The sequence below is a fragment of the Schistocerca americana genome, chromosome X (genome assembly GCF_021461395.2).
Source record: "Schistocerca americana isolate TAMUIC-IGC-003095 chromosome X, iqSchAmer2.1, whole genome shotgun sequence".
NCBI classification, from domain to species: Eukaryota; Metazoa; Arthropoda; class Insecta; order Orthoptera; family Acrididae; genus Schistocerca; species Schistocerca americana.
The window spans coordinates 760323283-760348449 of record NC_060130.1 but is presented as its reverse complement, the minus strand read 5'-3'; the positions used below and the strand labels follow the sequence as shown (position 1 = coordinate 760348449).

Here is a 25167-nt window from a genome sequence, read left to right as displayed (position 1 = left end):
GTGCTGCCACCTACTGCCATGTACTCCATATCAGCGATCTTAGTAGTCATTAGACATCATGAGAGAGCAGAATGGGGAGCTCTGCAGAACTCGTGGACTTCGAACATGGTCAGGTGATTGGGTGCCACTTGTGTCATAGGTCTGTACACAAGATTTCCACACTCCTAAACATCCCTAGGCCCACTGTTTTCAATGTGATAGTGAAGTGGAAATGTGGAGGGACATGTAGCACAAAAGCATACAGGCCGACATCGTCTCTTGACTAGTAGAGATCGCCGACAGTTGAAGAGGGTCGTAATGTGTAATAGGCAGACAGCTATCCACACTATCACACAGGAAATCCAAATTGCATCAGGATCCACTGCAAGTACTATGACAGTCAGGAGGAAGGTGAGAAAACTTTGACTTCATGGTTGAGCGGCTGCTCATAAGCCACACATCACGACGGTAAATGCCAAATGATGTCTCGCTTGGCGCAATGAGCGTAAACATTGGACGATTGAACAGTGAAAAAACTGTTGTGTGGAGTCACGAATCATGATACACAATGAGGCGATCAAATGGCAGGGTGTGGGTATGGCAAATGCCCGGTGATCATCATCTGCCAGCATGTGTAGCCCAACAGCAAAATTGGGAGGTGGTGGTGTTATGGTCTGGTCATGTTTTTCATGGAGGGGTCTTGCACCCCTTGTTGTTTTGTGTGGCACTATCACAGCACAGGTCAACATTGATGTTTTAAGCACCTTCTTGCTTCCAACTGTTGAAGAGCAATTTGGGGATGGCAATTGCATCTTTCAGCACAATCGAGCACCTGTTCACAAAGCATGTGCCTGTAATGAACTGGCCTGCACGGAGTCCTGACCTGAATAATATAGAACACCGACTTCATGCCAGGCTTCATTGACTGACATCATTGCCTTTTCTCAGTGCAGCACTCCTTGAAGAATGGGCTGCCATTCCCAAGAAACCTTCCAGAACCTCATTGAACATATGCCTGTGAAAGTGGAAGGTGTCATCAACACTAAGGGTGGGCCAACACCATATTGAATTCCAGTAGTTCCAATGGAGGGTGCCACAGACTTAAGTCATTTTCAGCCAGATGTTCGGATACTTTTGATTACATAGTGTATTATAAAATTTTTGGACAATGAAAATCTCCTCTATAAATATCAACTGCATTCCACAAACAAAGATCTTGAGAAACTCTGTTTTCTCCGTTCTTCCATGAGATCTACTAATTGGCACTTGGGCTGATGCCACGTTCCTTTATTTCAGATAGTCATTTCACACAGTCCTGCAGTATCCTTTGATTTTAAAGAAAGTACAAGCCTACTGAGTATCAGATTGGATTTGCGACTGCATTAAGGATTTCCTTGTAGACAAAACAGTACATCACTCTTGACAAAATGCAAGTGACAGATGTGAAGATAGTTTCAAAAGCACCCCTAGGTAGTGTGATAGGCATGTTACTGTTTACCAATGTTACTGTTTGCCATCTCACACACAAGAGCATCAGTAGGCACAAAGATTCATAGGAATAATTTTAAGGAACTTTAATTCATCCATGGAAAACACTGCTCACAAAACACTTGTTCCCTCAATTTCTGGGCAATTTCCATTAGTCTGGAACCCTTACCAGGTCATCGTGATAGAGGAGATGGACAACATCCAATGAAGAGTGGTGCATTTCATCATGGGATTGTTTAGTTAGGGCAAATACATTACAAAGATGCTGAATTAACTCTAATGGCAGATGTTTCAAGAGACGCTTTTTGCAACATGTAATGGTTCACCACCAAAACTGAGACAGTACATTCTAGGGAGCATCTGGCAACTCATTACTTCCTCTCATGAACATCTCACAAAATGACCACAAGAGAAAATTCAAGAAAGTAGAGCTAACATGGAGGTTTAATGACAATTGTTCTTTCCATTCGCTGCATTTTATGAGTTATTGGAGAGCTGGGAATTCCACCTCCACTGTTTTAGGTTGCAGTGTTCTCCTAACAACATTTCTGGTAAGCAGCAGAGTGCTTTGCTTTTATCTTTAAGTAGTCATTTATACCAAATGGTGAAGAAACTGAAACCACTTTTGGACCCTGTTTAATTGTATTTCAGTGATCTCTGTGCACTGTCAACTGAATACCACAGTCAGCAGATGCGCCTTGCTGCTAGGCTCCAGTTGAATCATTGGCACTGGTACAAAGGTTGGGCTGTAGACTTGCAAAGTATCATACACAAGTGGAATTTCACATGGCAGAACTGTTAAGTTTCATATGTGGAACATTTAATTTGAGACTGCAAGGAAGGCCAATTCTAAGGCATTCACTAAGCCTGACCCTAGTCCAAGTGATTGGATTGAACTGGACGATGTGGTTAAAGGGAGCAAACTATGAGGCAGTCAGTCCCTCTATCCTTTGTGTGTCGATCCAGGAGGAGTCCTCAGATAGAAGGGACACAGAAGACAAATCTTGATGAACCTGATTTTCACAGAGAATCAATAAAACCAAGAGACAGAAGCAAGTAGAAGTGAGAGAGGGGTAAGAGGATGAAGGTCGGTCAGCTACAGAAACCAGCTGGAGGTCCCAAGGACATGTTATATGACGAGAGAGATACCTTCTGCAACTGACCAGTGTTTCCTCACCCTCCATTACCACAAGAAAACTAATGACATGAAAACGTTCATAAAACTTCAGGAAGAGAACAATGACAAGACAGAAAACCAATGACACAAGTAAAAGAATAAGGAGTATTAAAAAGGTGGAAAGGACAGGAGCTATGCCTGATCACTGAGCAAGATAGCCTGAAGGCTACTCATGGTGTCACTGCTGATTAAAAATGTCTTGTCAGTACAAGAACAAACATGATTAAGGGATCACACCACGGCCACCAATCCTGGAGGGAATACACTACATCTGTGTAGCAGGGAGCATTGTTCATTCCACATTGTATGGATGTAGGCAAAACTGGTTCATCTGCCAGCTGTAGAGCTGTCAGTGTATACCAATTCTGAACCTGGAAATGCATCAAGGACAACCACAAACTGCTGGTGAAAAACAATGGGGTTAAGGTACTCTTTCAGTCCAAAGGATAGGTTGAGACTGATCCAAGGATGGTGTACACACCATAGGGGCATATGCAAGGGCTCCTTGATTAGAGATGACAATGAGGGAGAAAGTATAAGTTCAGAGCAGAGACTGTGTATGTGAACTCTATTGTGACCCCACTCCTGGGCCACTGTAGTGGTAGGTGGATTTCCCCATCAGGAAAGAGGATATGAGCATTTGGATGTTCATGGGAGCAGTAAACATGTATCACATAGCTGAGGAGCACTTATGGTGCCTGATCTGTAGAGGAGGGACCTCTGCCTCTGAACAGGCTGTTAACAGAGCTGGTCTGAAAGGAATCTGTCACAAGTCAAACCCCTATGTGGTGTTTTGGGTCCAGTATCCACGGTACTGAAGGCAATACCAAGCCACATGTCAGATATGGATCACAGCTTTGTAAAGCCACCGAAGTGTCGAGTGGTCTGTGCCCCAAATGGTGTTACCGAAACAGCAAAGGGTATTAAGGTTTGATTAGCACATTCACTTAAGCTGGAGAAGATGGGGGAAGCCACATCACACCATCTGGGCAACAAAGATCAGAGTCAGAAAGCGATATGACTCCACTACATTGACTAATTGGTCATTGATGTAGAGTTATGAGTCTGGATGGGCCCTGTGATGATGACAGAAGTGCAGACATGTCTTGGTGGCTGAAAACTAGAAGCCCCAGATGAGAGCACAGGCCTGCACTTTCCATATGGCACCCTGCAGTTGGAGTTCAGCAACACTTACAGTGGAGGTGTAACAGTAAATGCAAAAATCATCAGCATACATGGAGAGTGACACTGTAGACCCAGCTGCTGCATTTAGACCATTGAAAACCGCTGGAAAAGGGCACTATCAATACAAAGCCCTTTGGGACATGATTCTCTTGTATATTGGAGGTACTGTGGGAAGCACCAACCTGAATCTAGAAAGTATGGCCTGATAAGATAATGATGCCACGTGGTGTCACAAGCCTTTTCCAAATCGAAAAAGACAGTGATAAGGTGTTGACACTGAGCTAAATCTGATGAGACAGCAGTCTCCAGGCAGACCAAGTTGTCAGACTTGGTGAAAAATACCCTGAGGCAGAGTAAAAAACCCTTAAGATCTGAGGTACCAACATGGGTGCCAGCTCATTAACACTAGCAAGTTGCAAAGAACATTAGTGAGGTTAATTGGGTGACAGCAGCCCATCTCAAGGGGATGCTTACCTGTTTTCAGTATTGGAGGATCATGCTTTCTCACCATTGAGATGGAAACATGCCCTCACTCCAGATACAGTTGAAAACGGCAAGGACGTGGCATTGGGAATTCATCAATAGGTGTTTGAGCATTTGGCTGTGGATGCAGTCTGGCCCTGGACCCATGTCGTGGCAAAGTGTTAGGGCATTGAGGAATTCCCACTCACTGAATGGAGTGTTATATCAATCCAGGGGACATGTTGTGAAAGGTATGTGAATTCACTCCAGCCCACAGTTTGAGACATGAAATGCAGGTTGATAATTCTTAGATGCAGAGGCTCAAGCATAATTCAGAGCAAATTTTTGGTAATATAATCTAGGTCAGTGCACACAACACTATTCTGGGAGGCCCTAACTGGTATCTGTAGAGATGTCTAACATTTTCCCGAACTTGCAAAGGAAGGGTGCGGTTCAATGGTAGTAACATACCATTCTCAGCATTATTGTTCCTGTCATTTGATTAAGTGGCAGGCCTGGGCATGGAGATATTTAAAAGCAATGCAGTGCTCTGTCAGCGGATGTTTGAGAGCCTGCCTGTTACCTCTAGTGGCCAGAGCGATATCTGAAGTCAACCTAGGTGTTGTCTTCAGATGGGGGATCACTGAGTCCACTGATCATATAATGGCAGTGGTTGTGCTCTGGACAGCTCAATTGATACTTCTCTATGATAGTCTGCTGAGGATGAATGGAGAGACAAAGGGATCCCTGTTAGTACTGTATAGAGCCCATCTGAGTGAACACCCAGGCGAGAAAAGCTTAGTGATTGACAGGATAATCGGAAAACAGTCACTTGTCTTTACCTCATCAAGGTCTCTCCAGTGAATTGAGGGGAAAAGACCTGGGCTGCAAATGTAAAGATTAATGGCTAAAAAGATCCATGTGCCACACTGAGGTGTGTGGGGTCACCGGTATTCAAGAGACAAAGATCAAGCTCCGCAAGTGAAGTTTCGACACTTTACTGTAGCCAGTGATTGTAGTCCATCCCAAAAAGTGTTGTGGGCATTGAAGTTATCCAAAATGAGGAATGTGGGATAGAGCAGAGAAATCATTGAAGACAATGTGTTCTTAGACACTTTGCCACTGGGAAGGGCACAGACATTACAGGCAGTAAAATCACATGAACAACCATAGTCTCCAAAGTCTTATCAAGTGGACATGTTTGCTGTAGATGGAGTCCACAACATATGTGCAAACTCCACCAGATGCTCTGTCACAGTTACCTCAATTCTTAAAATAGACCCAGGAGGGATTCACAATGCTGGGAGCTAAGTTTCCTGGAGGGCAATGCAGGAGACAGGTGGTCATCTGCTGCCATAATTTACAAGGATATGGCATCAGTACACATTGGTCCTGAAGCAGGTTGTATGGGGAGACCTGGTGCCAGAGGACCCACCAGGAACTCCACCTCAGTTAGCAATCAGAAACGTATAGGGTCCAGTGACAAAGGACCACTGGAACTACTACTACTACTACTACTACTACTACTACTACTACTTTGACATCTTCTCCCTGTCCCTCTCTTCCTTGGATAATTTCAGTGTTCGCAAGGGCTTGTCTGCCATAGTTTCGGCCACAGGTTGTAGACCAACAGAATCCTGGGAGCCTGGTAGGCAAGTATCCCAAAGGACACCATCCTGGTGGGAGATGCCAGATGGGGGTGGTGCTTCTGTAGCCATAGGTTTGGCATCAAATTCCTCACTGGGTAAGGAGTTGATGCTGCTGAAGTGGGCGTGGGAAGAAACAGTAAGGAAGGGGTTCCCAGCTACCAAGTGAGCGGGTGTAATCGAGCAGCTCCAAGTGCCTGGTTTTGAAGGAACAAAGAGCAGTGGTACCACTGCTAGAAATGATGACATCATCATTAGTGTAGCAAACTTTAATCATCATATGTACAGGATGTAAACAACCATATTTCTTTTTGACCTCCTCATACACAAGTCAGTTAAGGGTCTCGTACTCTTGAATTTTCTTTTCTATTTTGAAGACAGTGCAGTCAGCTGAACAATGGCAATGGCAATGGCAATGGCACAGACAGGTGGGGGAGGGGGGGGGGGGGGGGGTGGTTGGTTGGTTGGTTTGGGGGATTAAAGGGACCAGACTGCTATGGTCATCGGTCCCTTTTTCCAAAGACAAAGAACACCCACAGAGAATAAAAACGAGGAACAGAAGAGATCACAGACGATACAGAACAAGAGAAACTGAGACAAAGACAAGACAAAACAAAACGAACTAAAACCACACAGAGTGTGATGTTGGTTGGCCGACCATAGAAATAAGCCAACCACTTAGAAACATATTAAAAAATCAGTTGAAAATCATAGGCCAAAGGCCAGAATCAACACAAAACAATAAAATAAAACAGAAACACTCAGATTAAATGATAAAATCCCCCTGCCCGAATAAAACGTAAAACTAAGTCAGCCATAGTGGAGTCGTCTGTTAAAAGGGCAGGGAGCGTAGCAGGCAGCGCAAATGTCTGCCTGACCACAGCTAAAAGGGGGCAGGCCAACAGAATGTGGGCCACTGTCAAAGCCGCCCCGCAGCGACATACAGGAGGGTCCTCCCGGCGCAGTAAATAACTGTGTGTTAGCCGGGAGTGGCCAATGCGGAGCCGACAAAGGACGACGGAGTCCCTGCGGTTGGCTCGCATGGATGACCGCCACACAGTTGTCGTCTCCTTAATGGCACGGAGTTTATTGGGTGTAATCCGATCGCGCCATTCAGCGTCCCAAAGCGCAAAAACTTTTCGGCGGAGGACTGCCCGCAAATCAGTCTCTGGGAGGCCAACATCCAGAGATGGTGTACACGTGGCCTCTTTCGCTAGGCGGTCAACATGTTCATTGCCCGGGATACCGGGGGTCCACACAAAGACCACAGAGCGGCCGCAACGTGCAAGAGTATGCAGGGACTCATGGATAGCCATCACCAGACGAGAACGAGGAAAACACTGGTCGAGAGCTCGTAAACCGCTCAGGGAATCGCTACAGATCATGAAGAACTCACCTGAGCAGGAGTGGATATACTCTATGGCTCTAAAGATGGCGACTAGCTCAGCAGTGTAAACGCTGCAGCCAGCCGCCAAGGACCGTTGTTCGGAATGGTCCCCTAGAGTTAGCGCATACCCGACACGACCAGCAACCATCAAACCGTCGGTGTAAACAATTCCAGAGCCCTGATACGTGGCAAGGATGGAATAAAAGCGGCGGCGGAAGGCCTCTGGAGGGACCGAGTCCTTCGAGCCCTGTGCCAAGTCGAGCCGAAGGCAAGGGCGAGGAACACACCACGGGGGTGTACGCAGAGGCGCCTGGAAAGGGGGCGGAACAGGGAAAAACCCAAGCCCGCAGAGAAGCTCCTTGACTCGTACGGCGATCGGACAACCCGACCGGGGCCGACGGTCCGGCAGATGGACGACCGACTGCGGGAACAGGACACGGTAATTTGGATGCCCGGGCAAACTAAAAACATGGGCAGCATAAGCAGCCAGTAATTGTTGGCGTCGTACCCGCAGTGGAGGTACACCTGCCTCCACTAGTACACTGTCCACAGGGCTGGTGCGGAAAGCACCAGTGGCAAGGCGTATCCCGCTGTGGAGAATTGGGTCCAGCACCCGTAACGCAGATGGGGATGCTGAGCCATAAGCCAGGCTCCCAAAATCCAGACGGGACTGGATTAACACCTGGTAGAGCGACAACAGGGTAGAGCGGTCGGCGCCCCAGCGGGTGTGGCTCAAGCATCTCAGAGCGTTTAGATGCCGCCAACACGTCTGTTTCAGCTGCCGGATATGAGGCAGCCAAGTCAACCGGGCATCGAAAACCACCCCCAAAAACCTGTGGATCTCCACCACAGCAAGGAGTTCGTCGGCAAGATAAAGCCGCGGCTCAGGATGGACTGTTCGGCGCCGGCAGAAATGCATAACGCGGGTCTTGGCTGCCGAAAACTGAAACCCATGCGCTACAGCCCAAGACTGCGCCTTACGGATAGCGCCCTGTAGCTGACGTTCAACAGCTGCAATGCCAGTAGAGCTGTAGTAAAGTCAGAAGTCGTCAGCATACAGGGAAGCGGAGACAGAATTTCCCACGGCCGCAGCAAGCCCGTTAATGGCTATTAAAAACAGACAGACACTTAAAACAGAGCCCTGTGGCACACCGTTCTCCTGGACGTGGGAGGAACTATACGAGGCCGCGACTTGCACGCGGAAGGTACGACACGACAGAAAATTGCGGATAAAAATCGGCAGAGGACCCCGAAGACCCAATCCATGAAGCGTAGAAAGAATGTGATGACGCCATGTCGTATCGTACGCCGTCGAAAAAGACAGCGACCAGGTGCTGACGGCGGGCAAAAGCAGTTCGGATGGCCGACTCCAGGCTCACCAGATTGTCGGTGGCGGAGCGGCCTTTACGGAACCCACCCTGAGACGGAGCCAGAAGGCCCCGAGACTCCAGTACCCAATGCAAGCGCCGGCTCACCATCCGTTCAAGCAACTTACAAAGAACGTTGGTGAGGCTAATGGGACGGTAGCTGTCCACCTCCAGAGGGGTCTGTCCAGGTTTCAAAACGGGGATGACAATGCCTTCCCGCCATTGCGACGGTAACTCCCCCTCGACCCAAAGACGGTTGTAAAGACCGAGAAGGCGCCGCTGGCAGTCCACTGAAAGGTGTTTCAGCATCTGACAGTGGATGCCATCTGGCCCAGGAGCGGTATCAGGGCAAGCAGCTAGGGCACTGCGAAATTCCCACTCACTGAATGGAGCATTGTAAGATTCCGGGTGGTTGTTGCGAAACGAAAGGCTCCGACGTTCCAGCCGCTCTTTAATGGAGCGGAAGGCCTGGGGGTAATTCGCAGAAGCGGAACTCATAGCAAAATGCTCTGCTAAGCGATTTGCAATGACGTCGGAGTGAGTACAAACGGCTCCATTCAGTGAGAGCGCAGGGACGCTGGCAGGGGTCCGATAGCCGTAGACGCGTCGAATCTTGGCCCAGACCTGCGAGGGAGTGACATGGAGGCCAATGGTGGACACATACCGCTCCCAGCACTCCTTCTTGCCTTGGCGGATAAGGAGGCGGGCCCGCGCACGCAGCCGTTTGAAGGCGGTAAGGTGGGCTAAGGAGGGATGTCGCTTGTGATGCTGGAGCGCCCGCCGGCGATCTTTAATCGCTTCAGCGATCTCAGGCGACCACCAAGGCACAGCCTTCCGCCGAGGGGACCCAGAAGAACGGGGAATGGCAGATTCGGCGGCAGTAATGATTCCGGTGGTGACCGATTGAACCACCGCATCAATGTCATCAGTAGAGAGAGGCTCAAAAGAGGCAGTGGAGGAGAACAAATCCCAGTCAGCCTTATTCATAGCCCATCTGCTAGGGCTATGAGAAGAGTGACGCTGTGGTAGTGACAAAAAGAGCGGAATGTGGTCACTACCACACAGGTCGTCATGCACACTCCATTGGACAGACGGTAAGAGGCTATGGCTACAGATGGAAAGGTCAATGGCGGAGTAGGTGCCATGCGCCACACTGAAGTGTGTGAAGGCACCATCATTTAACAGCGAGAGATCGAGCTGCGACAATAAATGCTCAACGATGGCGCCTCGACCTGTGGCCACTGACCCACCCCACAGAGGGTTATGGGCGTTGAAGTCGCCCAATAGCAAGAAAGCTGGCGGCAATTGGGCGACCAGTGCAGCCAGGACATCCTGCGAGACATCACCATCCGGTGGAATGTAAAGACTGCAGACGGTAACAGCCTGTGGCATCCACACGCGGACAGCGACAGCCTCTAAAGGCGTCTGGAGAGGGACAGACTCGCTGTGCAGAGTGTGCAGGACATATATGCAGACGCCACCAGACACCCTTTCATAAGCAGCCCGGTTCTTAAAATAACCCCGATAGCCACGGAGGGCGGGGATTCGCATTGCTGGAAACCAAGTTTCCTGGAGAGCAATGCAGAAGAAAGGGCGAAGGCTGATAAGTTGGCGGAGCTCAGCTAGATGGTGGAAAAAACCGCCGCAGTTCCACTGGAGGATGATATTGTCCATGGCTGAGAAAGGCGTGAAAGGACTGGGAAGGCAATTTACGCCGCTTCTTCACTCACTGCCACCGATTCAGTACCCGTACGAGAGGCATCCATGGCGTCTGAGGGACCAGCGAGATCAAGGTCCTCAGCGGACGCAAGAATCTCGACTTCATCCTCAGATGCAGAGCGCGAAAGGTGCGGTGGGGTTGGTGCCACCGCAAGTTCTTTGGCCTTAGAGGTCTTTTTCTTGGACTTCTCTCGCTGAACCTAGGTTTCACCGGCTGGGAAGGCTTCACCGATTCAGTCTCCGGGACAGAGGAGGATCGTGAAGCCCTACACCCGGCTGCTGGTGAGGACTTATGCCACTGGCGGCCGTCATCCTTCCCGCTGGTGGAACCCTGGGAAGGGAGGGTCCCAAGGGAACTCTTACGGGCGAGAGTAGCTGAAGAAGTTAGACGCTTCTCCAGATGAGAAGCGGGGACGGACGTCCCCGACGGGCGGGAGGAGGTTGCTCCTGAGGTAGGTGGTGCAGGAGCAACCGGTTGGGTAGAGCCCCCCCCACAGGCAAGGGGGCAGGAGGAGTCTTACTGCTTACCGAGCTGGCTGGAAGTCTCGAAACTGATGGGGATAGCACAGGTGTTGTAGCAGCTGCATAAGAAGATGTCATTCTCACAGGATGGAGTCTGTCATATTTCCTTTTGGCCTCAGTATAGGTCAGCCGGTCCAGGGTCTTATATTCCACGATTTTGCACTCTTTCTGAAAGACTTTGCAGTCAGGCGAGCAAGGTGAATGGTGCTCCCCGCAGTTGACGCAGATGGGAGGCGGGACACATGGAGTATCGGGATGGGATGAGATGAGCGTCCGCAATCTCGAATTGTGAGGCTGGAAGTGCAGCGGGAAGACATATGGCCGAACTTCCAGCACTTGAAGCACCGCATCGGGGGAGGGATATAGGGTTTGACGTCACATCGGTAGACCATCACCTTGACCTTTTCCGGTAACGTATCACCCTCGAAGGCCAAGATGAAGGCACCGGTAGCAACCTGATTGTCCCTCGGACCCCGATGAACGCGCCGGACGAAATGAACACCTCTACGTTCTAAGTTGGCGCGCAGCTCGTCATCAGACTGCAAAAGGAGGTCCCTATGGAAAATAACACCCTGGACCATATTTAAACTCTTATGTGGTGTAATAGTAACGTTAACATCCCCCAACTTGTCACAAGCAACCTGCGTGACTGGGTGCAGGATGCCGTTTGTATCAGTACTGACCCAGAGCGCATTTTTGACAAGCCCTCCACCTCCCCAAACTTGTCCTCTAAATGCTCGACGAAGAACTGAGGCTTTGTGGAGAGAAAAGACTCCCCATCCGCTCTCGTACAAACTAAGAATCGGGGCGAATAACTGTTACCTCCATCCTGAGATTTACGCTCTTCCCACGGCGTGGCCAGGGAGGGGAACGTTTTCGGATCGTACTTCTGAGCATTAAATTGAGCCCTAGAACGCTTAGAGACTGCTGGCGGCTGGCTGCCAGCGAGAGATGATGTACCACGCTTCATTGCGGGTCATCCGCCCTGATGCCACCTACTCCGACCAAGGGCCCTCCCCACGGGCGCCACCCAGCCACAGCAAAGGCCACCTGGCAGGATGGCCGTTGCCGGGAGTCCCGATACCCCAGAAGGATAGGCATCTACTCCTTGGCATACGTGGGGAGTTAACGGCGCAGGCATCAGTAGAGCGATCCCTGTGTTGCCAGGGGGCTACAACCAAGAGGGTACATGGCGGCCCCACCACAACGGACTGGCTACCGTGCTGGATCTTAGGTGCAAAAATGTCCAAGGTCGTCGTCGCAGTTAAAAGAAACACTGCAGAGGGCAGCGTGGTAATCGCACCCAGGGACGTATTCTCGCCCAAGAGATCGAAAATGAGCGGGACACCATTGCAACGACAAGCAATCCGGCTAATGGTCTAATTGCACGACGGATACAGTGCACCATGTAAGGCGCCCTTCCCCAATTGGCTCGCTCTTCGGATAAATTTAGAAAGATGGAGGTCAAACCCGAGAGGGGATCATCACATAAGGCCGAAACATGTGAGACTCCTTTTAGTCGCCTCTTACGACAGGCAGGAATACCGCGGGCCTATTCTAACCCCCGAACCCGCAGGGGGGGCAGGTGGGGGGGGGGGGCTGGCATTACAATGCGAAGACATGTGCCTTGTGTCTCACGCATTGTAAGCACTGCAGGGGAGGGAGAACATGAGGTTGCACACTGCATTGATATATCATCACCTTAACCTTTTCAGACAATGTGTCACCTTCAAAAATGAAAGTCCTAGTATCAACACTATTGTCCTTAGGTTACCACTGGACATGATGGACAAAATGCATACCCTTTAACTACAAACTGGCACATAACTCATCAGCAGTCTGCAAAAGCAGGTTGCAGTGGGAGATGATACTAAGACTATTATGGACTAATAGCTATAGGAATTTCACCCACCTTGTTACAGGTGAGAGTACATGCAACTGAGCAGGGGATGTCATTTTAATCACAACAGTATCACTTTCCTTTTTTGAAGTTGTTGATAATTCACCAAGGCTGCCCTCAATGTGTTCAACATAGAATAATGGATTTGTGGCCAAAACTAAAATCCTGTCAGTCTTAGAGCAATTTAAGTATTGTGAGGAGTATTTCTCCATTTGTTTCTTATGCCTACATTCCTGTCACGGCATAGTCTGGGAAGGAAATATTGTGAGGTCATATCTCTCCATGTTGTAATAATCCTTTCCTTCAGAAGAGATTTCTGGGGCCATGCTGCCACCAGCAGAAGAAGAAAGTCTGAGCCACTTCATTTGTGAGTCATCCACCTTGGTGCCACCTACTCCAAATAGGGGCTCTCCCCAAGGGCACCACCAAGCCACATTAATGGTTACCTGGGCGGGTAACTGTTGCTCAGCCATGATGCCCTAGCCATGATGGGCACATACTCCTTCTAACATGTGGGGAGTTTTCAGTACAGGCACCAATAGTGCAATCCCTGCATGGTTAGAAGGCTATGACTGTACAGGTACATAATGATGCCTCACAACAGAATGGCTGCTGTGTTAGGTTTGGGTCTATTACTTTTGCCAGAGAGGAAAAATACAGAGAAGCAAAAAGGTGGAACACACACCACATTTGGTGACTTTCGCCAATTGATATGAACTTCTGTAAAATTTGGAGGAGGAATGGTAAGGCAAACCAAACAACAGGACCATGCAGTGAAGGATGAAAAGTTGCGGGAAGTGCCAGAACACAAAAAAATGAGTGTCCAAAATCTTAAACCAAATCTAAGCATGGTCAGCACCAAGAAGACCATCCAATGGAAAGGCAAAGGAAGAGAAAGAATAGCAGAAAGATGGACTTGCAGCAGGGAAAGGGAAGTGGTGCTGTAAGGGTTAGGGCCCCATGTTGACCAAGCACGTACCTGTAAGAGGGATGAGAGCCTCCGGCAGCGAGTCCTGGTGCTTAAAACTGCTAAATCAGCTGATGATTCTGACTCATCGTATCTATTTCTACAAGTAAGTATGACCCAAGTTCACGGGCTTCCATGTTGCCAGCGTATCATGAAAGACACAAGTATGTTAATCATTGCCCCCCCCCCTCCTCCCCCCCCCCCAACATTGAGTATGACTTTTCTGTAATGTTAACAGGGTGCCTTTGGAACGTTCTCTCTTCTCGGCATCACATCGTCAGTTAAATACATTAAGAAAGTCCAGCCCTGTCCTCAAGTGTGATGGCGGCCGTAATGAGCTGATGCCCACATCGTGCAGCTGACTGCTGGACCCGCAACAAGCATGGCCACCTGGCTGTCTTACGTCAACAAGCAGCTTGCGGGCATCATGCTTGGCCAAAGTATGACAATGTAGGAGTCCACAATGTGAAGGCTGTGGATCATATGCCTCTTGTGCCCCTGCAAAAGTTCACTTTGACCTCGACACTGCTCGGCCAGTCCATGGAATTCCAGCTGAACACCAGTACTGCCATTTCTTTAATCAGTGAGAACCCATGTAGCCACCTGGGTTCACCTCTGCTGCAGTGGACCCAGTGCTGGGTCCTGTCTTCTTTGAGACCTGTCAACGGTGGCTAAGTACAAAAATGGTGATTGCGTACTAACCTTCTTAGTTGTGTGTTCCACTTCTGCTATTGACACTTCAGGCTTAGATGCCTTTACCAGTTTTCAGCACAATGTAGAGGAGCAATTTAATTTCGTGTCAGCCACGTTGCCTTTTTCTAATCCTTACACACTGTGCTTGAGGTACATAGAGGTGTTAAACCATTACTTGTGTGTGCATGTAACTTTACGTCTCATATTTCTCTGAAGTCTTCTATGGTGCCTAAATTTTGCTGAGCTTGCTCACTTCTAGTGGCAGTTAATGACGCTGCTCAGGCAGATCTTGCATGGTTCCAAGATCAAGCCAATATTTCCTCCAGTCAATGAGCAACACCTATGGTGGTCATTAAAAAATTGAAGGGATTCTTATGCACTCATGGTTATTTGAAGTCTACTATTATTTCCCAGTCTGACATTGATCTTTACCCCCTACCTCACCTGGAGGAGTTGTCTAAACTGTCAGAGGGGCCAATATTATTTGAAGGTAGGTTTAAAGACTGTATCTTCAAATGCCTCTTGATGATACTTTGAGAAGTTGCTGGTTTTACATATGCCATTCATCATATTCAGGTAAAATTGCTTATTGTGTGGGATTGCCCCACACCAACAATTTTCCAAAATTATTTAGAGCAATGGATTGATGATATTCCACACAGTGTTAATTATTTGGTCAATGTTGTTAAAGCACTGATACACATGGGACATTACAAGAATCTTTAATCCCATTTTCGAAGGCTCCAGGAGAATGAGCTATGCTGTCAGCTGGAAACGCAAAACTTTGTTGTCCACAGTTGCAAATGCCTGGTACACATTCTTAGTCACAAGGATATGACACCCAAATGAGATCATGTTGATGCAATTATCAACATGCTAGCCCCCAGTAATTTCAACAGTTGCCATCATTTCTGCGAAAATTGCATACTATGCCAATTTCATTGCTCAAGTAGCACAAATCATGCACCCACTAAATCAGCTGTGCAAGGAGGACATTAAGTTTGTGTCATCAGCTGCCAGTCAACAGGCTTCTCAGCATCTTAAGGAAGGTCTCAAAACAGCTCCATGTGTTGTGCCACATACACCATGTTTGCTGTTAATATTTGTGAAAGATGCATCTCACTAGGGCTTTGCAGTGTTTTTGTCACACAATTTGTTAGATGGTTCAGCCTTCAACTGCCTTCACCTCCATTAAATGCTGTACAGTGTAACTACCTCCAAACTGAGGACTCTTAGCTATTATTTATGGAGTAAGAAGTTAAATGTATATTTTTGTGACAGCAAATTTCACTTCTTAACTGATCACAAACCTTGGATTTCCTTGTTCAGGCATCAGTACAAATTTTGGAAAAGTTTTATTAGCTGGTTATCAATATTAAATACGGTTTCATCCCACCACCCAAAATGCTAATGCAGACAGCCTGTCTCATGGAAGGTTTTGTTAATGGTCCAGAAGGGGGGGCATGCATATGTTTCTCATCAGCCCAACCCAAATTTTTCCAATTATTTTTCATTGTGCTACTGGCTCAACACCTGACAGGATGTCTTAACATTCACCACAGAGGACTGACTGTTGGGTTGTCATTCTACCCTGCCCCTGCTTCCAGGTCATCACCCCCCCCCCCCCCCCCTGCACCCCCCTCACATCCTCCTGCTCCTTGATGCATCACATTGGGGATGACACACATGAAAGCATTGGCCAAGTGGCACATTCACTTGCCCAGCATTGATGCTAACATTAAATGCATGTCCCATTCCTCCTGTGCCTGCCCCCTCAATCAAGTATTCCCAGCACAACATTTTTCACTGTCACACTGCCCTGACCACCCTCGGGTGATGGTCAGCGTCAATTAAGCAGGGCCATTTGAGGGCACTGTGTTGTTGCTGGTGGTCACTTACATGTGGGGCAGCTATGTCTTGGCTTGCATGTTAGGCTAGCATCCAAGGTGGGCCGTAGGAATCATTGTAGATCACAGGAGCCATCAGTTGTTCAATGTTGAGGCTGGGTATGTTCATCTGTTCCATCACTGCAACCAGTTCTGGCCACAGACACAGTCTTAATTGGTGCCCCTGTGCCTTGCCTCCACCTCTGACCCACAGACCAGATACCAAGGCTGCCTCCAGCCAGGTCTCTCGTCCTCTCTCTACACCACCTCCACCAGGTTATGACCCTCTGCCTTTGGTGATATGTGGCTGGGTAAGTGAGGGGATCACAATTTGGAAATTTATAAAGACAGAACCACTCTCTCCGTCCCAGCTATCCCTCACCCTGATTATCACACTGTGGGTGCACCGACATGTCTGTCACCCCTACAGTCTACAACTGGACTACCTGCCATACTCAGGCGTGAGCCGACAGTCTTAAATTCACTGACAAAGAGATATTGCTCCACCCTCCATGTAGCATTGTTTGCTGCCATTAAGCTGTGTTAATTTTATGTTGTATGTTGTGTTGGGCTAAATTTTAGCCTGAAGAGAAGAAAAATTGGCAACAATAGACAAGAGTGATATTAGTGCCCCTTCCAGATAATTTATGAACTTGTTTGGAAAAATAGCAGAAGTGATGCTTCATGTTGAAAATGTATGAACTACAAGGGTTTGTTGGGAAAATTATGTTATAAAATATGCAATAACTTTTGTTTGCAGTGAGACAGTATCAAGATGTGTATGGTATACAGTTCGGTTTTTGGAAAATGTAACAATTTCCGGGGACTGTAGGTAGTTTGGGAGCTAACAGCATAGCTTAAACTGCTGTGAGTTAAATGAGTAGTAAGAACATTTAAACTAAGGGTTTGAAATTCAAGTCCAATACAATTTATGAAAATGTTTATGTTTTTTGAAGTACATGCTTAAAAATTAATTTTCCACTACTTTAATTTACACACAATTCACACAATTTTTAAGTGTGTTGAAAAGTGTAAAAGTGTATTCTACTGTTGTCTGTGATGTAACATGCTGTAATTCATTACCCATCACTTTAGTGGTGTTGAAGGCTTCATAAAATAAACTTCATTTCATTTCCTGTTGAATCTAATGGACTGCAAGTAGGACACAAACCTTAGTCCCCACTGCCTACATGATCCACAACAAAGTTAAGATAAGAGATGACAAAGACTACTGCAGTTAGCTCTCTACATCTAACATTGTGAGCAGCTGATCAACAGTGAGGTGAGAAGGTGGCGACATTCACTAGTATTAAACATTACATTTCATGGCATTAGTCATCAATTAACATATTTAAAAAGACAAATACCAATCTTACAAGATGCAGTAAGTGAGATTGTAGCTTGCGACTAAAATTGATAAATTGCAGAGCCACACTATTAAAACATTTATTTAAATAATATTCTCATTTTATTAATAGCTATTCCACTATAAGAGCAATAGCTTCAAAAATACCTAATAAGAAAGACTTACTGTTCCTATGGGACCCACAACATTGTAGTCCAATGTGAACACGTCCCACCCGGTATCTCCTCCTGATATTTCTAGTAATCTCACTTCCAGTCTACTAAGAATATCTTCATCTTCATACTGGGCACTTGTAGAACGGACTGCAGATTCAAGAATTGCAGATAAATTGTGAGGAGACAATTGAGAAGCTGGCTTTGCCAACTCTGGCCTAAAACACAATGTGCAAGAAATCACATAACTTTCTTATAGCCTGCAAATTTTGACAAGCATAAATAAATTACACATATGGAGATTATTTTTTTATTCATCACAGAACAAAGACAAGGGCAGTTTTGAAATATTTGTGACTTTCAAATGAGAGAGAATAGTCCTTAAACGACCAACTTATTTTTTCTATACTAACTTTCATCCACAAAGCATTGTTCTCTATTAATAGTTCTTTGACAAAGTTTCGTAAAACAGTCATTGGTTTCACAGGATTTGCTGATTAACATTTTCCATTATTTTTGTTTTTTGAGGCAGGAGAGCCCTATCCAATGGGCCTAAGCAAACTTAAAAAAGGGTAAGTAATAAAAATAATGTTAATGAGAACAACATTTCTACGAGCTGCTGATTTCCCAAGTATGAAGAGAGATGCAAAGATAGCATTCATTTCACAATGTATATTTTACTCTGCAAGAGATATCATCCTGTACTGAAACTTCCTGTGAGACAAAATCTATGGATCAGACTAAGACTCAAATTTGGACCCTTGATTGTCACCATGAATGCTCTCATTAAGCTTTTACTTCTGTTAGGTTATAAGAAAAAAACATTAATACACAGTTCTCTCCCTCAGACTTCATGCCATTAGCTCTCCAATTAACATTTGTTTTTATTGAGAGATGGGCAATTAAACTCTGTGCTCTCTCAAATTGCTTAAAACAGGAACTCCAATTCTCATTTGCAGCCTTTGCTATACTGTAAGTCACGGGTGGGTAATCAGCGGCCTGCAGGCTGGATATGGCCCGTAATTGATTTTTCAATTCAAGTCCACAGAACAACATTGTGGACGAGAAAGGGAGGTGCTTGAATGAAAATTGAAATGTGCTGATTTTAACAATGGCAGCAGGGACTGTATCTTGGTAAACAAACCAGTTATCAGTTGTCATTTCATGCATAATATTGTGTACTCATTGTTTGTTTATTTCATGCAAGTGTTTCCATGCATTTTTACCGAATTTATTCACAAAAGGTCAGGCACTAAGAACAGAAAAGTAGATGCTGAATGTTTCCAGTCCCAGGGGAAATGGACAGAGGATTATTACTCTACCATCTAAACCTGTTTTCTTCTTGTGTGGCGAATTACCATCTGTTGTGAAGGAATGTGATTTGAAAATGCACTTTCCCCACAAAAAAACAATGCTCCTCAAGAGCTTACAGGGCAATTGCAGGAGACAAAATTAAAATATTAATTTCCAGTTTGGACAAGCAACAGCAAATATATGTCAAACTGAGGACACAGCAACAAATCGGTTAAAGCTAGTTTTATAGTGAGCAGAAAAATTATCGAGTTGTTTAAGTCTTTTGCTGAAAGTTGATTAATGATCAGTGCCTCTTCAACTGTGCTACAGCTCGAGGGGTGGGGGAGTAAAACAATTAAGTTTATCGAGATGAACAGTTGTTCGCTGAATTGGTATGAAGGTATATTACATTAAAAAAAAGTTTGTGTGATTTTGCTGCCACATTCAAAGAATTTGCAGCCACTTTGGACGGAAGCACTAATTTGTCTGACAAAGCTGTTAGCAGGTTTTGTTCATGGTGTAGCTGTGAAGTTCAGCATAGTGGAAGAACTATTAGCATTACAAGTATTAGAAGGAATCATCGTTGGTGAAAGTAGTTTGAGGAAAATAAGTTCAATCTGCAGCTGAGTTACCTCATTGGAGTTTGTTCTTTTGGAGTACCTAAGTTGGTTGGTGCCATTCATATTGGTGCATTAATCCATAACCATTTACATCACAGGTACTGTAGTTCTGACTATGTGCTAGGTGCTGTGTTGTTGCATTATGTGATGAGGTGGCCCATGAGCTTAAGTATGTGAATTAGGCCCTTGGGTCACACAAAGGTTGCCCATGCCTGATGTAAGTACACGAACAGCAAAAAATAATATGGTAACTATATTGTAAAAATCTTCACAGGTTTCCATGCTTAGTTTTCAGGATCTTTTGGCCGAGTACATTCCAGCCACTGTCCAGCAATATATAATCACTCCCAAGTGGTTGATGGCAGCATTATAATAAATTCACCACATCAATTACGTCTGATCCACTGCTTTCATGAGGAACCCATTGTGCTTGCTTGTACCTTGTGATGACATGTTTGTAACACTGAAACATCAGGAGGCTGAAATGTGTACAGCAAACATGAAGTACAAACAATAACAACGCATCAGTAACATTGGGGATGGAAGTGCAGGGATGCCATCAGTCATCCATTCAAAATAGTTTAGTTGGCACAACATTACTGCCAATGGCAGTCGCCCATCTGATCAGATGGTGCTTATTACCACGAGCACCATCTCATGAGGTGACACCTAGCAGAATCCTTCATACAGTCTGGACCAGGGCCATTCTGAGCTTGTAACTCTGTCATAGTTCTGACACAATAGACACACTCTTTGGTCAGTCTATTGGTTTGGTTCTCACTATGGTCTTTGTTTACAGGTGTTTCCTTTGAGTGTTTCACAATTACCCAAGAGTGTGTGTCTTCAAATGTGCAGCAATTACAACAAATACTAATGGTAGCTGTTTGGAGTTATCAAGAGCTAATGGCAGCGAAGTTATAGGGAGTTCAAGTGTTAGCAAATGCAACAGGAATGTCTTTCATGCAATCAGTGTCTCAGTGTTCCAACCTTTTAATGAACCAAGTGAAAAGTGGGATGTTTACCAACGATTATGGCAGTTACATTTTATGGCTTGCTAAAATTATGAATTACTAAGACAAAAGACCATGTTCTTGTTGAGATATCGTCAAACTGCATCAGATCATGCAGAAAATAGAGCCACTAATGAATGTTGTGGAACATCAGTTGCCTATAATACTTTCTTTTATTACAAGAACATATTTCAACAACAGAGAGGATTATTGCAGCCACATTAAAATTCTGGTAGTGGAAAAAGACCCCAATACATCTTATGCAGTCTAGGCTACCAAACTACATAGATTAAGTAAGAACTGCAATTTTAAATGTGTGTACAGGCAGAACTACACTAACTCTATAACCATGGATGATATACTGTAGTAGTAGTAGTAGTAGTAGTAGTAGTAAACCTTTCTTTGCTAGTCCCCACTTTGTATCTCTTTTGTATCTCTGATAGTACTAAAATGCTCTAACTGTCCATTGGTTCCACAGTATTGGTGATTTACAAACTAGAGAAGTAACAACAGCATAAAATTTATAAAGCAGAGTTACAGTGAAATAAACCCATAATAATTATGTTACCAAATAAGTGTAAAAATTTTATGAACATATTTTTAAAACCACTACTGCCTACCACCCACCATGAAACCTAAAACATCCACTAGTGAGCAGCAGGGACCAGGTTGAGAAGCAATGATACAGCGCATCTAAGAGCGCCCCCCCCCCCCCCCCCCCACCATCCCTGAAGTCAGGAGCCATGCATTGAGGAAATTGTATCTTTCTCTGATGGAAGTAATGTGAACAGCTCAAAGCTATGAAACTGACCATGCAGTCCAGAGTTTGTTTACAATAGAAGACGACTTCAAGGCAGTTAGTTCTCCAGCACTGGTCATGTGGGATGTCATACCACTTCTGGCAGGGCCATGAAATATGCCACAGGTGTGGCAAAAGGGGTCACATTTAGGAGGTATGTTTTAGCAGCTTGGCCACAAACATGCTTCATGCTGTGGAAATGAACCAACAGAGAGAAATCTACGGAAGTGCAGACTTCTCGGAATACAGGCCAGCAAATGTAATTACATACATTCATAGATAAGCATTTAGGCTACTCCATGACACTGGTGCTTCCATGTTCTTGTTAAACAAACACTCCTAACTTAAGTGTATCCAAATTTTGAGGCAGAAATGAGACAAAGCTTTGGGACTATGGACTCATCATGTGCCTTTGCTAGGAAATTTGCTTCCGGTAGCTTATCCCAAAATGCAAAACATTTTTTGGGTTTAATCTTTCTATGCCTTAGGGTTTGCAGTTCATGAAACAGTACACACCACACAGTATGAAGGACCTTGTGCCACCCTAAAGACTAGGTAATAGATATGCTCATATTTTCTCTCCTGGGTTAGAGAACCTGACTGATTTCAAAGCTTGTGTCACTTAAGCAATGACTTCTCTGTGCTTCTTGAAAGTTCACCTGGCTGTAAAGGATGCTCTCAAAATAGAACTGGAGAGACTCATTCACGAAGATGTGTGAATACTTATTTCCCATAGTCAAAGGGCCACTCCAATGATAACAATACCCAAGCCCAACAGCACTTCGACTTAGTGGGGACTTTAAAGCGATAAACACATAAGCTAAAATGGAAGTATAACCCCTACCAACCATGTATGAACTCTGTAAAATTAAGCCATGGCACCTTACTACATAAAATTACCCTCACAGACATATTTTCAAATTCCCTTGGATGCAGCATCACAAGCATGCTTAGTGCTCAATATGCCAAATGGCCTCTGCCATTGCAATCTGTTAGTCTTGGAAGGACAGCCCCTGCCATGTTCCAGCATTTTATGCATCAACGCATTACAAATTGTGTCTTATACCTCTATGATATCTTTGTTGTAGGCATAACTCCTGAGGACCACCTTCACAACCTTAGACTCTTGTTGCAGAGGCAAGAATCAAAAGTACTCATATGGAATATGTGCAAGTGTTCTTACACATGACCATTCTTGACATACTTTGTATTCTAATTCTCAGCCAACTGACTCAAATCAAAGGAATGTTATGTTTTTGTGGTAGACAATGTACAACTACCCACAGGTGTAATGTGGTATTCCCAAGAATAAGCAGCTTTCACTCAGTTAATACTTGGCAGAAATCAAACCTGCATTTGGATCGGACTTCTGTAACACTTTTGCAGAAAGGTGTGCAGTATACTGCTGCATCCATTTTCAATAAGCTACCATTCAAATTCAAAAATCTTAGCAGTAATCCATGTGCTTTCAAATCGAAACTGAAGAGTTTCCTCATGGGTAACTCCTCCTATTCTGTCGAGGAGTTCCTTGAAAAATTAAGTTGATTCTTCTTGTATTATTGATTGCATTTACTTGAACTTAGGTACTGACTCTTTTTTTCGGTTCATAAACATTTTATTTTTATCTGTTATTAGTTCTATGTTGTAATTTTATGTACTGGCATGTTCCATGACCTTTGAGATTTGCTCTCCAATTTGGTCATACGGAACTTGATGTGCAATCAAAAAAATAAATAAATTCCACAACACTTGTTAATCAAAACACAGTGCAATTAAAATGTTCATTAGTTTAGGTTACTGACATCACTCTCATGTCTTTAATGTTTGAAGTTCTTGAGTTTTGTGGATATTGTTCACACATTTTTGCACACACAATGTGCATAGTTGTGGTTTTACTCAACACCAGCGGTGCACCCAATGAAAGTCTTAATCATGAGCTTGCTAACTATGAGCTGTCAATTTGTTGACAGACATAAGAATAAACTGTTATTTCATAAATTACATTATACTTTGAAAATTGGCTAAGCTGGATTTTACTACTTTGGATAAACTACCACAATTTATGTGATTTTGGTTTATAGAAAATGAAGCTGGTCAGAAATTTAGAAAAATACCTGGTCACCATTATTCATGTGATATGAATCCTGTTATTTAGATGTGTAAGGACCATACTGAATATCACAGTAAATTACATGAAATTATTAATTAGTGCTGTATGTCATAGTGCAGAGAAAAATTAAAGAACAAAAATGGGATGTTCTTGTAAGATCAATGCCTCTATCTCCCATTCATATCCATTGTTCTAAACTTAGTTTATACTGCTCCCAACTCATTATCAATTTTCAATTTTTGGAGGACATGACAATCATCTTATCAGAGTGTGTTCACTTCCTTTCACAATCACAAATTCAAAACCTTTAACATTATAACTGTTTCATCAACAAGCTTCAGCACACAACTACACCAAGTGTCCTGCGAGGAATGGTCAACATTCATTGGGATGGAAAATGCGTGCCTCAGGAACTATGAGCATTTCATCTTTGACACTATGAAACAAATCTCTTATACTGCAAGCTCTTTGTTCTCCATATTCTAAGAAGTCGTAGTATGGACCAAAAGGAGAAAAATATGTTCAGTAAACATGGTCTCTGAAGTGCACAAGCTATGAGCTCTTGTTCATCTTCACTACTGTGAAACACACCTTTTCTACTGAACAAGAGCCTGTAACTCTTGAGGTATGTATTTTAGAGTCCATGTTTACTAGACTTATGTTCTGAATGATCCTTCTTTTCATACCCCTGAATATTGACCACTGCTCCCGGAACTCCTTGTATTTGTCTATAGGCTGAAAGCAAACATATGGATAACTTCCAAATAAAGTAAGATAAGTAATATTTTTATTCTACATTATAGCACCAGCATTTGTATGTCTCATATGCCTTATTGCTAACATTACTACACTTCTTTAGTGATGCAGTGAACTTTAGCGGGCAGTTCCTCACCCACCACTGGAGTTTCTGACTTATTTATAACCCATGAACGTTCACATTTTCTGTCAAAAGATACAGATGAATTTAAACTAAAAAAGAAATGAAAAGAAACTTACTTTTATACTGTTATGCAAGTGACAGCATGCACTACCTGAAGCTTTGTTTGTTATAAAAAGGTGCAGTCCAGTGGTTTGGATAATCCTTGGGATAGGGACGATTTTCATACCGAACAGAAGGATTGTCTTAGTGTCACCATCCTACAGTAGAGTGTCATATGAATATTACACTACTCCTCCTGTTTAGGCAAATGGTGCAAATGTATTGGTTCTTTTTGCATTTGATGTGGTCTACAAAGGGCTGACTATACACAGAAAATGGTATAAATTATTAAGATGTGCTTTAAGATCCTAACCTCGAACAACCTTGAAAATTTTCTTCACACTTTATCCGTTTCCAAGATACAGATGTTCAAAGTTACACTACTTGTACACACAAAATATGGTGTGAGGTGAAAAGGTAGTTTATAAAGTGATGTAGCATGGAGAAATATGCTGTAAAG

At 44.8% G+C, this 25167-nt stretch overlaps 1 protein-coding gene across 1 annotated transcript in view; it reads right to left on the bottom strand.

Annotated features, from left to right (window-relative positions):
* Nucleotides 1–25167, bottom strand: part of LOC124556300 (gamma-tubulin complex component 3-like) — a 249300-nt gene that overhangs the window by 68336 nt on the left and 155797 nt on the right. Inside the window, exon 8 of the mRNA XM_047130275.1 lies at nt 17910–18114. Within this exon, the coding sequence (XP_046986231.1) occupies nt 17910–18114 (205 nt within the window). The remainder of the gene's footprint in view (nt 1–17909; nt 18115–25167) is intronic.